The 15,260-nt window shown below is 43.5% G+C and overlaps 2 protein-coding genes across 2 annotated transcripts; both read right to left on the bottom strand.

Annotated features, from left to right (window-relative positions):
- Window positions 1-2,895: 2,895 nt before the first annotated feature.
- On the bottom strand, window positions 2,896-3,384 carry LOC124203461 (secreted RxLR effector protein 161-like). The gene has a single exon (XM_046600133.1). The coding sequence runs from the start codon at window positions 3,382-3,384 to the stop codon at window positions 2,896-2,898; it is 489 nt and encodes a 162-aa protein (XP_046456089.1).
- Window positions 3,385-5,893: 2,509 nt separating this feature from the next.
- LOC124203460 (serine/threonine-protein kinase fray2-like) lies at window positions 5,894-6,790 on the bottom strand. The gene has a single exon (XM_046600132.1). The coding sequence runs from the start codon at window positions 6,788-6,790 to the stop codon at window positions 5,894-5,896; it is 897 nt and encodes a 298-aa protein (XP_046456088.1).
- Window positions 6,791-15,260: the final 8,470 nt, after the last annotated feature.

Below are 15,260 nucleotides of genomic sequence, written 5' to 3'. Positions count from 1 at the left end.
CGTCGAGCAAGCGTTTAACCTCCGGACGATCGGCAAATAGGATGGGCCGGGCTCCGTTGACGTAAAACGGCTCTGCGCCGTCCTTCAGCTCGATGACCATCTCGGGTCCCTCCATACAATTCAGCGATCCCGATTGATCGAAGACATCGGTGAACTCCTTAGCGATGTCGCCTTCAATGCGCTGGATGTGTTCGGCCGTGGGCATCAATGGAACCAGCCCCGGGTAAATGAATGGCTGACTACGCGGCGGGATAGCATCGATGGCGCCGATCCGTGTACTGAGCTGCTGCTTTTTGTACGGACGCGGGTAATTTTCATGAAGAATTCCCAAGTCGACGCAATCATACCACGAAAGCAGGAGCCCTTTGACGTCTGGGCTGAACATGATTGTGATATTGGCAGTCACTCCTTCATAGTCGGCCAGGTATTCCTTTTCTCCCACCACCAGCAGGGGGGTTGATTTGTCCGCCATGACCAAATTGAAGGTGGAAGATGTGAGGTCCTTTTCGGATAATCCAAGTGCGCGTAACACGTCCATGCCCCCGACTGGAGCCTCGGCCCCGCCGTTCGGAATCGTTTTACTGACTGTGGTCAGTACCTTGCCAGCCGCGTCACGAAGCAGTAGCGGGATGGTAGGAGCGGGTCGATGCCGCCTGTGTGCGCGGACGTTGCCCACCACGATGCGCTTCATGTGCACCCGTGAGCGGTCGGTATAGTCGCCCTGCTTGTGTCCTCTTTGGCCGCCACCACCACCACTAGCGCCACCGTCGCTTGTTGCCTCTGTCATCGGCTTTTTTGGGCAACACGGGGAGAAATGGTTGTTTTCGCCGCAACTGTGACACTGTTTCCCAACGGCCGGGCACGGCTCTCCATTGCGATGCGCCGAGCGACCGCACGATCCGCACCTGACGGTACCTGACGGTTTGAATGATCGCTGGCCCTTCGTTGGTACATAAGACACCTTCGGCGGATTACTCAAGGATTTCTCGATCGCTCTTGCTGACTCCTCGCTGCGACATATGTTGATGGCCTGCTGGGCTGTTGGAAACGGACTCAGGGCCAACAATTTTCTTTTCGCGTCTGTGTCCCGAATTCCCACCATGACGCGGGTCGTCATCCGCGTATTCGAGAAAGCAAGCACACTTCCCACAATAAAAACTCGGAACAGTACGAACAAAGGAAGCCAAGATGGCTACCGACTAGATACTCGCCTGGGTTCGAGAACAAAGGAAGCAAGATGGCCGCCACCCCAACGCGTGTGGGAGACAAAGGACGCGCCCAAACTACACTACACTTTTCCTCACGGGCGTACTCAATTCCGAAAAATGTAACACAAATACCTCTACACGATGAGAATGAGAGGTAAGTCCAACTGCGCCATGTTAGGTTCTGTCCCGGTGGAATGAAGCCAGCGTAATTGTATTGAAGGGCTGACATGGGAGGGAACAACCTTATCCAAGGGTAGCGTACAGCAGACCGCCGTTGCCGGCCACTCTAGTCAGGGAGGGTAGGAACTGACACGCCACCTATCATGACTCGTACATAACAGAGTAGCATGGATGCTTAACACTGGCATGGAATTTAGGAGTCCAAGGTTCGATCCCCGATGAAGTTAAATTTTTAATTTTTCCCAAATTTTTAACTGATCCCAAAGACGTCCGTTTTTTGGACGTCCATGGATATCCAAGTTTGACGTCCATAGGAGAGGACATTAGTATATCCTGTAAACATCCATAGAACGTCCAACTTGGATATCCAACTTGATAGAACTGACAGCCATGGTATATCCTATGGATATCTCTGTGCTAGTAGGGACTCGTCGAAAGATTCACCGACCGCCTGGCGACACTCTTCAAACTCAAGTCGATCAATGGCGATGCTGCACTTAGCACGAAGCTGAGCGTAGATGGAATCCAAGAGGGCGTCCGGGGTTGTGGTGGCTTCGTCGTAGGAACCCAAGGTCATTTCCACCGTGTGTAGCATTTGAGTGGATAACGCCGTTTTCAAAGCAGCAGATTGAGTGGGTATTGGGTGGTCCGCCAATTGTTCCAGACAACAGTAAGCCTGCCATTGGAGGCGCCATTTCGAAAAATTCCGCAAGGAAATATCATGTTCCATCTTTTCAAAATTTGGAGGGGTCACACGACGATAGGAATGGGGCAAAACGGGGGGCGGACCGCCTGGTACACTAGCAGTTGACGATGTTGTTGGTGTTGGTTATCAACTAACACACTTTGAGTAAACTGTAGCAAAAGGAATCTGTGTATTACTCTCAAGAGTACCATACGCCACACCGTCTTATCTACGTACAAGAAAGCTCCGGATTTTCCCCTTCTCTGCCTGTTGCCGCTCTTCCCAGTTTGTTGCCTTGTTATATTCAACAATATTCAACATCTCCCCTCAAACTGAGGAAACACAAGACATGAAGACAATACAATGACATCAATACAAAGTATGCTGGAAAGGATACCGATCCTTGTGTCGGAAATCCTTATGTCCGACAATCCTGACGACCATAAGCTTACATCATACATAATCAAAGAAGACAACAACAACAAAAAAAAAACTAAACACGAAATCCATAGGCTCGCCCTGTGTCCGCCTTTACAGAGCGCCTACATCACGAACACCAATCTTGTCACGAAGGTATTTGAAACGCGGAGCAGGCAGGGGCTTCGTGAAGGTGTCTGCTAGTTGTTCCTGGGTGCTCACATAGCTGGTGTTTATTACTCCGTTAGTTTGGGCTTCTCTGATGTACCAATATCGGATGGCGATATGCTTCATTTTCCGATGCATTTCCTGGTTGTATGCTACTTTAATTCCCCCTTGATTATCACAGAATAATGTGATGGGACCAGGTTTTCCTTGCCTGATCTCCTCCAGCAGTGACTTGATCTAAGTTCCCTCTTTGGCCGCTTCACTTCCGGCCACAAATTCCGCCTCGATTGTAGAGGTGGCTGTGCATTCCTGCTTGCGGCTGAACCATGAGATAGGCCCACCATTTAGGAAAAAGATGCATTCTGATGTTGACTTTCTGTCGTCATGATCTCCGCCATAGTCAGTATCAGTGAATCCCAGCGCTCCTTGTTCTTTTGTTGAAGAGAAGATTATCCCATATTCCTTGGTTCCGGCAAGATAACGAATAATGCGTTTGACAGCAATCCAGTGTTGAGGCCCTGGGTTCTGATTGAACCGTGCTACTTTGCTCACAGCATAAGCAATATCAGGCCGTGTCGTGGTTAAGAGATACAGAAGAGCTCCAACTGCACTCTGATACGGAACTTCCTTCATTTTTTCTTCTTCCTCTTTGGTTTTAGGGGCCATAGCAGAACTGAGATGTAGACCCGGCTCAGCAGGAATCAAATTTGGGTGACAGCTTTCCATTTTAAATCTTGCCACAAGATCGTCCACAAAATCGGGCTGGGAGAGACTCAGCGTGCGTGTGCTTCTCTCTCGTTTGATTGTGAGACCCAGGAAGAGTCCTCAGCTCGAAATTTTTCTTGAGTTATGTCACAAAGTCGTCCAGTGCCTTGCTATTGGTTCCACATACAATAGCGTCATCAACGAAGAACAGGGCCGCCATCCATTCCTCTCCTTGAAGACGTAAGTAAAGACACTGATCATGCTGAGAGCGAGTGAGGCCATATGTAACTATAGCGTCATTTAGCTCCATATTCCACGCTCGGGGGGCCTGTTTCAGTCCGTAGATACTCTTTATCAACCGGCAGACACGAGCCTCACTGCCGTAGGCCGCATAGCCTTCCGGCTGGCACATGTAGACTTCCTCCTCAAGACGTCCATAGAGGAACGCCGTTTTCACATCTAGTTGGATGACGCTAAGATCACACACGGCAACTAGAGCTAGGATAATCCGAAGAGTGGATAGTCTGACAACCGGAGCTAATGAATAACAAACGAATATGAAACAAATTACAAATTAAAATTAATTAGCGAATAACAAACCGAATGTTTCATTATAGTCCAGTCCAGCCCGCTGAGAGCAGCCAAGGGCCACAAGCCGGGCCTTGCAGCGCTCAGAAACTCCATCATAGCCGGACTTGAGCTCAAAAATCCACTTGCTTTTGATAGGTGTGCGTCCTGGTGGCAGTGGGACGAGTTCCCACGTCTCATTCTTATGAAGCGAGTTAAGTTCGTCTTCGACGGCAGTCTTCCAGAGAGGTCCTTGCGGTGATGAGAGGGCAGCACTCAGAGTGATGTTTAGTTTGCCATAAATTTTCTTTTCGGGCTGATCAGTCGATGTACGATGTCCAGGTGCTGTAGCATGATATCCACGGTAAAGAAGATATTTTTCTGATTGCCTTGCAGTTCTCAGGGACCGGCGGAGGTGACCTACTGGATCAGCAACTGGCTCAAAACCATGGAAACATTCATCCTCCGTTTCTCCATTCGTTTCGTTTAATTCAGCCTCCCCTAGTCCATCTATGACGGGATCATTTGGTTGGGAAGCTCCATCATCGGCCCCCATGTTCACATTAGGTTGATCCGTAGGAATCTGTTCATCCAGCAGAGACTCAGGCATCTGTTCGTCAGCTGACAATGGAAGAAGTGAGTAGTAGCAGCTCTTGTAGCTCAGAAGAGTTTTCATTGTTGAGGTTTTCTTCAAATACAACATCTCTGCTGGTGATGATTTTTCTGGTCACCGGATCCCATATCTTGTACACTTTGGATGAATCGCCATATCCCACCATGATTCCTTCCGTAGCCTTCGGGTCAAGTTTCCTTCGTTTTTCATCCGGTATATGCGTAAAAGCTGGTGAACCAAATGTCCTCAAGTGTGACACATCCGGTTCCTTTCCATGCCAGAGTTCAAAAGGTGTTACTTTCCCAATACTAGAAATCACCCTGTTCTGAACATAATCTGCACATAGGACCGCCAATCCCCAGAAATCCAGGGGACACTTTCTTCCCGTACATCTGGCTCCGTGCTGACTCGATCACCGTCCTATTTGTTCTTTCGGCAACTCCGTTCAGTTGAGGGGTATAAGGCGGAGTGACTTGATGAGTGATTCCAGCTTTGGCCAGCCAATTCTCAAAATCCTTGCTGCAATATTCACCTCCTCCATCAGAGCGAAGGATCTTTGTTTCTCGTCCAGTGTCAGCCTTCATCTTGGCATTGAACTTCATGAATGCTTCAGGGACCTCAGATTTTCGTTTCAGCAGTTGGATTTCACAAAAGCTCGAGAAATCATCCTTAAATGTTTTAAAAAACCTTAAAAGCAAAACAGAAAAACCATGAACAAAATTTGTTGTGATAAAATTACACAATGATTAAAAAAAAACCTTGCTCCGCTTGGTGTGCATATTTGGATGGGGCCACACACATCAGAGTGGACTATATCTCCAACGTGTGTTCCTCTGGTGCGGGTAGACAAGAAAGATGTACGTGACATTTTCCCCAGGAGACATCCTCGGCAGTGGTTAGAGAGATGAAGCTTGTCATTGAAGAGGGCGAGTCCAGCGACACTCCCCAATGTTGCCATCCTTAGGACAGTCTTGTGGTTGAGGTGGCCAAAACGTTGATGCCATAAAAGAGAGAGGCAACTTGAGCAGCAGAGAGTGCCCTTTCAACAGTATGGTGATTCTCTTTTGCTTGGATGTTGAGTTGATATAAAGTTTTCTTTCCTTCTCGCTTCCCTTCCATGATGACGACATCGTCTTGAGAGAAAGAAACAGTGTCGTCGTCAAAGACTACTTTGAGGCCTGCATCAGTCGCCGTACCAATCGAGTAAAGATTGATACCTTATCCAGGGACGTAGAGCACGCCTCTCATCTTTCCGTGCAGATGTTCACCATTCACTGTAGCAGTAAGAATAACATCTCCTTGCCCTGCTACAGTGAAACTTGATTCTCCTGTACCAGAGACAGACCATTTCTATGGTCCAGTGGGTACAAAGTTGGTTAGAAGTGCCCTATTGTCCGTCATGTGCTGAGTAGCACCTGAGTCAGCGTACCATGTTGACGGCTTGTTTACTTCGTGATCCGTCGAAGATGTATAGCTGTAACCCTTTCGTTCTTTTTGGTAGTCCTTTTCATCTCTGCTGTCGTCACGGCAATGTCTGTCTTTGTCTCTCTGGTCTCTGCTACGATCACTATCTCTTCTGTCGTTCTGATCAAAACGTTTTCTTTTTCGGTCTGCTTCGTCTTCCTCTTTTTCACGCTGGCGTTTGTATTGACGACAATGAGCTCTGACATGCGTCGTCGATTTGCACTCCCAGCATCCCTTCGTTGCGCCAGACTGTTGATGAGAAGAATGACCTCGTTTTCCACGATCGAACTGGGCAGGTAGAGCACGTTCTCTTGACTCTTCATCATGTGGTTCAGCGCCGTTTTTATTCTTACTGAGAAATGCTGCAGCAGGAGTTGATCGTTTTTCTTCATCATTTCTCATGCTCTTATCGAGTGTAATGATACGGGTCGTGAGCCTTTTTAGAGTCTTCTCAGCGACGGGTGTACTTTCCCAAGCAAAGCCAAAGACACGGAATTCTGCAGGTAGTGACATGAGGACTTTTGCCATTATTTGTTCGTCATCAATGGCTATGTGTAGGCTCTTCAGACGAAATGCAATTTGCTCTAGTTCTGTCAAAAAACTTGAGACACTCTGGCCTTGCCTAAAGGTGCACCCATAAAACTTGGTCCACAATAATGGTATGCTATCAGCGGCAGCTTCTTCATACTCAGATTCTAGTTTGATCCACATCTCTCTGGCTGAGTTGCAGGTCATCAGGATTCGTGATTGTTCTTCTTTAATGGCTCCGAATATGTTCTGCATTGCCCTGGTGTTTTTCTTCTCCCAATTGGTGATATCATCTTCATTCACAATGGCTTGGGCATCATTGCGTCTCTGAAGTGGGGAAAGAAAAAGAAGAAGGCTGGTTAGCTTTTTTTTCTGATGTCCATGCTCGGCCTCACATTATCATAATGTGGAATCCCTCTCATATCATCACGATATGGAAAAACACTAAGCTGTCTTGTAGATGTTCACTCAGACCACAGCAAAGGAAAGAAAAAATACTGACAACATAGCCTCATGGCCTCGCTGGCCACCAATTTCCATCAACACAAAACTAGCAAGAAACACAACAAAGAATAATAACTGTTTCTTACCACATCAGGTTTTTGTTCAGTCCCGTCAACAATTCCCCAGAGCTCATCACTTTGTAGTGCCAATTTCATCCCGAACTTCCATGATTCGTAGTTTCTGCCACCAAGGCACCATCCAATATGGCGGCGTCCATCCTTTTCTATCGCCAAAGATCAGTTCAATTCACTTTTCCGAACTAAAAAAAACACGAACGAAAAATTAGCTACGCGTATAGCTGGGCCCAAAACCTGTTGGTTATCAACTAACCCACTTTAAGTAAACTGTAGCAAAAGGAATCTGTGTATTACTCTCAAGAGTACCATACGCCACACCGTCTTATCTACGTACAAGAAAGCTCTGGATTTTCCCCTTCTCTCCCTGTGCAGCGTTTCGCTCTTCCCAGTTTGTTGCCTTGTTATATTCAACAATATTCAACAGTTGGGACAGATCCGGTTCCCGAGGGCAGGGGAACGGAAACACTTGCAGGAGGAGCAGCTGCCAATCGCTCCACCTGGTCGGCCAGCAAACGCAACGAACATTCGAGAGAGTCGAAACGCGCGTCCGACAAAATGCCTGGAGGAACATTGTGGGTGCCCTACCAGGCGTCACTGAAGATTGGGGGTCGATGGGGTGGTAAAAGGAAAACCGGGTGCCAACCCTCCCCCCCCCCTCCCCGGCAACGAGATGGGGAACCCATGGGTCGGTTGAAATCAGTGTCTCGATAAAAAAAAAATGGTCGCCAACACACAGAATTTGGGCGAACAATAAAACACAAGAACGGACGAGAAAACACAACTTCAGGCGGGGGCGTAAAGTTAGAAAACCAATTGCGCCATGTTTAGTCTGAATTGAATGTATTTCGAATCACATAGACGAAATTGGACACAAGGGCAGAGCAAAGACTCTCTGGTCTGATGTGTAGTCCGGACTCAAGACGACTGACTGCTAGGGGGAGACATTGGCATCGTTGCCATAGTTGATGGATACCCAACAACTACTCATACAATTTCACCACCTCCACCACCACTCAGACCAACTTCACCACCTCCACCACCACTGCTCCCTACCACACAAACCTTCTTGTTGGTGAATTCGGTATTACGGCCCAACACGTCACGGCGTTCCATAATGGAATTGACGTTCTTCGGCTCCAGCTGAATCCAAAGTTTAGTTAGTGAATTGATGTGCGAGGCCACAGCAAGAGAAGAAATCATCTGCTCTGGAGCGAAATCGATATTCTGTGGTGCGTGACTCAAGGGCGATGTGGACAATAGGCGCTGGACCAGGGATACACCATCATAAGTGCTGAGCTGAACACGGAGGATTCCATCGGCGGTTTCGAAATATTTGACGTAAAGGCAGCGAGTTCAACCAAACGACTTTCGAAAGCTCCGGCAAAATCTTTGTGAAAAGCATCTGCCCCATGAAGGCAGCATTTGAAAGCATTGGTGGCAACATGATCAAATCCAGGGGAAGTTCGCGCAAATAGCTGGTTTGTACAACTGTTGCTCGGGTTTATTTGAGCAAAATTTAAACAATTTAAAATATATTATTTTTTATTTTTTTTTTGGTTTTGTTCCAACAATTTTTAAAATATAACTGCTTTCCATGAGGCTATGACCATGACTAGCAACATGTTTTTCAGGGACAGTAACCATTCTAACTACCAATCAGGATTCATGAAATAGAATAAACAGGAAAAATAGCTGTCTGCTTATCCTCCATTCTTTGACATTGTGAATTGTGAAGTTCGAATTATAAAACTATGTCATAAAAGGTGAACAACATTCGTTCCATTTGGAAGAAACTATGAATGGAATAATACTTTTACATTATCTAAAGCCTGATCCAAAGAAGCTAGTTAAACTAAAAAAAGGTAATAAAAGATGGATTTGCAATTACAAGTTGTAAACATGTATTTCATTTTTAATCTTTTTTCTTCGAACAGAAAGTGAGCAAGACTCGAGTTGCCTTCTGACCAAATAACTCTGGAATGTGGATGGAATGAAATTGTCTCCTAATCAAAGCCCTTATATGAATAAGTCTGATACATTGAAGCAATGTAAAAGAAATTGTTGATCAATAAAAAATTGCATATTTAAATTTGTTCGTTCAAATAACAATTTTAGGTGTCATGGATGATGAGTTCAGTGGCCTGATGAGGCTCTTTAGGTAACCATTTCTGATGATGAAGTTGTTAATGGGGCCTCCAATGCGGAGAATTTAGTCACTGACTCTAATGGTGAAATGGCTGACTCCATTACCGCTGATTCCAACCATCAATTTTTTCTATTGGAGCGTTGTTTGCGTGGCCAATTTTTTTAAAGGTTTTTCTTTCAAACAATAAATATTCAATTGTTTAAACAATTTTTAGTGTTCAAAAAATTTTTTTGTTTGTGAACACTTTTGGCCGAGAAAATTGTTTGCAAATTGTTATATTAGAACAAAATTAAGGTCATCATTAGTATATGCTTTGGTATATGTGTTAAATGTTCATTCATGTTGTTCCAGCTTTTACCTGGTATCTTTATAACTTTTGTCTGGTATTCGGTAATATTAACTGCTGTACATAGGCAATGGACAGTGACAATGATTTTTTAAATATTTATACCCCCCCCCACCTGGAATCAGTTACTCTTTCAAAGACTATCAGTAGTGCATATTGCACAGTAACGATGATTTTGTCAATCGTTAAGTTGAATTTCAATAAAATGCAAAGAGAAGAAACAATCAAATCCAAAATAATGGAGTTATCTGTAGATCAGTCTGTCAGATTATGTAAGAACTGGCCGTGAATAAATATTATTTTAAATAAAGTTGAGGTTACTGCGATGTAACAATTATGCAGTTTAATGTCTAACCTAATGAAGTATTCAGTTTCAGAACATTTCTTGTTGAAATAAAGTAAAAGTATTTTTAATGTTTTTTTTTTAAATTGAGGTTCTCTCCTTAACGCCTGAGAGGGAAAAAATCCTGCTACCTATTGCAAATACATGCAACTCAGCTAGCATATGATCTACGTCTATTAATTCGTTTGAGCTTAAAAAGATTTCTAAGCCGCCTTTTAACGAGATAATTAAAATAACAATACAACCATAGCTCACAAAAAAAGTATTACAGGCTGAGTGATTCATAGTAGCCTAGCCCTTACCAAAAGTCGTATCTCTTCCATTGCAATGATGAAGAACCCACTCAATTTTCTGTTAAGGTAAGTGTCTAGTGCTGCCGCTAGATGCCACTTTACTCAGAGTGGTGTATATCCTCGCTACGCAGAGCTTCCAAATGCAGAGTCGCACACACACACTTGTAATTACAACATGGTGTCAGAAGTGTGTCTCGAACAATTTTGCCCAAATCTATTTGATTCCGTATAACACTTCTAAAAAAAGGGTTAAAAATGACACTAGAATTTTAAAAATGTTAGGTTAGGTTAGGGTTAAGACTGACAAAGATCAGAATGATCGAAATTTAATTTTGTTTTGCCATTTTTTCGATAATTTCCCATATAGTTCCCCAGAGATCGAGATTGATTAGGTTAAGTTTAATCTGACCTCCATAGATCTCGAGCCCAACTCCATTCAGGATCTCCCGCAGATTTTATTCATTTAATCGATTAATATCGAATTACCCTTACCTTGATCAGCATTCGAGGTAGCATTAATCGTCGTCGAAGGAGGCAGACCTTGGTCTGCCACCAGTTGTTAAAAACTCTGGCACGGCAAGAAAGTTTGCTGAACTTGTGTTAGAACCATCTAAGGGATTTTAAAAAGTCAAGGTAAACAAGAAAAGAAAAAAAAACTAGAAGATGCTTACCTGGTTCTTTAAGGAAAATGGAAACACAAGGCCGAAAGCGATTCTCTTTGAAAAACTTAACCATTTGAAGCAAGAAATGGAAGCAACTGTCGATGAACTATGATGAACTAGTTTTTGAATCTAGTTTTTGTTTATCACGATCTGAACATTTTGGGCTGTGGATCAAGGCTAGGAATATGAATATAACGCAATACCCAGTCTTCAAATGCAAAATATCTGAAAAAGTTGGATAAGGTAAATCGAAAAGTGGGAATGAAAATAAGAAAAAGTGTGTAAGCCAGTAAAACTCTCCCCTTACCTTCATCAGCATTTGACGTAGCAGTAATCGTGGGAGATGATGGCTCAGGACGTTTAGCTTCTTGAAGTGCTATATTGAAACGAACCAATGCCGTGTTACATGTCTTTCCTTTAAATTCATACAAATTTACTTTGTTTTAAAAAATTACCTTGAATTTCCATCCGCAATTTTAGAATTTATTCGTCCTTTTTAAGAATTTATTTATTCTTTTTACGAAGTATCATCATGAGCTTTTCTTCCTCGGTGTGGCGGCTTGGCGGCAAATTTGGCTCGGTGCGGTCAGCTATGCGGGATGGTAGCCTCGCAGAACACTTGTGTTGAAGATAGTTCGTCCTGCTTCCATTCGTTATTGTGTAATCTTTCTGGCAATCTTTACACTTTGCCTTCTAGAATTGAAAATAAAGATAATTGGAAATGCAGAATAAGTATGAAAGAATGCAATACAAAAACTTACAACTTTCGGACTTTCCACTGGAACTTAAACTATTCTGGGGGAATAAAACAACTCCTGTAGTTTACAATCTATTCGAGCTTTCTTGGCAGACTCCAGAATTTTTCCTACAGGGTTCACTTTCTTCCTCGAAGCCATCATAGAAATAAGATTCAATTTCCCGATAGGGACTCAACTCGATGACGATGATTGACAGTTTTTCCTATCTTTTTTTATGTCCAAAAAGAAAAGATAAGTTATTTGACCTCTAGTTATTGGAACGATAAGATAAGGTAATGAACTGGACAAAGAAACTCAAAAGAATCTTCACCAGAATATCTGCATACAAAATTCCACAATGAAGTCAGTAGTGTTTAATTATACTAAAATACGAAAATGATTACATATAACGACAATGAATCAAGTGTTTTATCAAGTTTTTGTGGAGGAAAAGATGAACCCATGAATAAATAAATTTTCCTTTTTTTTTCGTTTCCAGGCATCAAATTTTCATTAGCTCAATTCTCTCTTTGTTTTTTTTTTACATGAGATTTTCTTACTTCTTTTCCGATTCAGTTTTCTCTATTCTCCGCTGTCAGCTAGACTCTTGTACATATACAAGTTTCCCAAAGAGGGGGGTTAAGTAGGAATTAGGATAGGATGCTATAGAGGATCATGACTTGCCCGTTGCCCCCATCTCGTCTTTTTATTTTTTTCTCAATGAATGAATTTTTTTTCTTTCCCCCAGAAACCCAAATGAAGAAGAAGAAAAAACGACTTTTTAACCACATCGAAAGTGTCAGAGGAGGTAAGAAGATAGAACTCTCCCAATTCTCCTGAATTATTGAATTGAAGAAGAAAAAAAAACGAAGGAAAAACATGACTGTACCAACAACACAAGGCCATCGGCATCATTCCACATCTACCGATAAAAATCCTTCTTTTGTTGCTTCGCTATTCTTACTTCGAATGTCATTTATGAAAATAATTAAAAAAGAAACCCGTAAAAAAATTGCCGACAAGTTCTTCTTCCTAATTGGAATCATCACAGTTCGAGAGATAAGACCAAAATCCACACATTACGAAATTTTTTTGACGACAACAGCACAAAAACATTTACATTCACAAGACCAGCAACATAAACATTTCTGTATGTTATTCCTGGAAAAACAAATCGGCGAGTCCATCATGTACCAAATTCACCGAATTTCGTTTAGGTCGAGGTTTGAGTGAACTCATTTTTGGAAGGCTGGGTAGTTGTACTGGCTTGCGGAATAAATCGGCCAAATGTTGTCCAACAATCTTCAATCAAGAGTGCACAAAATGTTAACACAAGTGTCAAAATTTCATTGAATGTTAAATTACCTGGCTAGTCATTTTGCGAAAAAATTCATGCCCGTAACATTGTCAGCAACGGTGGCGACCTTTAAACAAGATGAAGGGGGCGGGGAGTTTAGTCTTTGTCTTTAGGGAATTGCGTTGTGGAGGGGAATGTCGTTGCTAACAATGTTACGGGCAGCGTCCGATGTAAAATTGCATGGCCGACCTAACATAATTAGTTCTTAAATTGGGCGTTAGATGGCGCCCTGCATTGTCTTAAGTGTGACATCACAAGCCATTTAATACCCCCTCCCCCATGTCACAGTGCGTCACAAAACTAAGGACTCCCTCCCCCCCCCCTAAAGTGTGACGTCATTTATGAACACTCCTAAATGAATACGAATAAAAGTAATAAATTCAAACTTTCAAAAAGTGAAAATACACCTCAACGTGTTACATGGGGGAGATGAAAGAACTTGTAGGTCTGAATTACATTTTAGATAAAAATTTTAAGGGAATTGCGAGTAGTGTGTAGAGTCTGTCACTAGGCACTTGGAAGGTGGAAACCGTCAGAAGTGAATGGCGACGACCCGGAGGGCATGTGTCTTGAATTGCTGGGGTTCGGGTCTAAGGTCCTGTATCTATGCTCCTGGGTCATGCTAAGTGAGGGAGGAACACGGACCCTACGAGTAAGGTACCTAGAGAGCGATGTTGCGATAGTGTGGGGTAATGTTGTGAGAGTGTGGGAAATTGTTATGTAGAGATTGTAGAGATCTAGTAAGCGCACAGTGAGCAGCGGGAAGGGTTACGCTTTTTGGGCGCATTTAAGATATGAGGATCGTTTTAACGCACGGTAAGCAGTGAAATGTTCATTGCGTGCAACAACCGCCGTATTGTAGTAGCCGGTTAACAGTGGTTGACAAAAATAATCGTTGTCGATGGCAGCATTCAGTAAAAAACTGGGGTGTTTATTTAGTACAGTGAAACCGAGTCAAGAAACCTTGGAGTCTCAAGCCTATGACTTGCGACAAGTTCCTGGAGGAAGTAAAAGGCTCCAGGAACTCACATCTCAGAGCAAGCAGTGGACTCTAGCGACGTTGGGGAAACCAACGCTACCGGCAAAGGAGGATCGGAGGAACCGGCTGGAACAGATGATGGAAAGACTGCTTGGGGGATAGCGACAAAGACGCAGAAAAACCCACCTCAGCAGGGTGGAAGACCGGCAACAACAAACAAGTGCTATCCTAACAGGGACAAAGTAGACGTCCAGTTAATATGAGATGGACTCCGGACGGGAGGCATTTCTGCCCTAGAGGACGACAATCAGGGCCACGGAAACGATAGAGTGGGACCAGTAGGCTATACTGATTGGCTTGGTTGAAACGAAAGACGGAAAAAAGGAAAATGCATGGCCGATACTGAAGATCGACATAAAATGACTGGTGGGAGTCAGAGTGTTGGAAACTGTGAAATTAATTAACCAATTAAGAAACCATACAGCCTCTTTACTTGAATTTATTGGAAAGAAATAGTTTGACCAGGTGAGATTATCAAACGACAAGCTACATACACTAATATGGGGCATAACAGATAAGAAGCCTCATCGGTCGTCGTTATCCACAAACATTCCTACACACCCCTCAATTACGAGACACGTCAATCAGATTTCATTCAAACAAGGGACATAAAAATAACACATTCCACTGTTTTTTTTTTATTGCTGATAGTTTCGTCCAGGTTTTTAGTTAGAGCATCCACCAGCTGATTTTAATTTGGTACAACTGAATGTTGATTTCCTGATGTGTCTGCATTTTTCGTATGTGATGAAATTTGATTTAAATGTGCTTGGTTCTATGATGGGACTGATTGTTGACCAATCAAATTGCTGACTGGTTATCACAGAAGAGAGGGGTTGGACCTTTCTGTTCGCTTCCGATTTCAAACATAAGAGTCTTTACCAGACAATCTTTTTTGCAGCCAAGTTAGCTAAAATATAATCAGACTTGGCAATTGACAATGCCACACATTTCTGCTTTTGGCTGCTCCACGATACGGGAACTCCATTGGAGATAAAGATGTTTCCAGTGGTCGATCTCCGATCGTCTCCATCTCCAGCAAAATTGGAGTCGGAAAAAGCACGAAGCAGGTCGTTTTCTTCTCCTCCAGGTCATTTTCTGTTTCTTTCATGTATGCTATGGTCCGCTTCACAGCCTCTCAACGGCTGCGATTTAGTTTACTGGAAAATTTGGCGACCAGTCCCACCGCAACAGATATGTCTGGTCGAGTGCATATTGCAG

This window comes from Daphnia pulex, chromosome 10, assembly GCF_021134715.1.
Source record: "Daphnia pulex isolate KAP4 chromosome 10, ASM2113471v1".
Classification (NCBI taxonomy): Eukaryota; Metazoa; Arthropoda; class Branchiopoda; order Diplostraca; family Daphniidae; genus Daphnia; species Daphnia pulex.
The sequence above is the reverse complement of the archived record's forward strand: the minus strand, read 5'-3'. Positions and strand labels throughout refer to the sequence as shown.

What these genes read in the sequence shown, in the direction of transcription:
- LOC124203461 (XM_046600133.1), bottom strand. Translation starts at nt 3,384, where the DNA reads ATGGAAAGCTGTCACCCAAATTTGATTCCTGCTGAGCCGGGTCTACAT.
- LOC124203460 (XM_046600132.1), bottom strand. Translation starts at nt 6,790, where the DNA reads ATGCAGAACATATTCGGAGCCATTAAAGAAGAACAATCACGAATCCTG.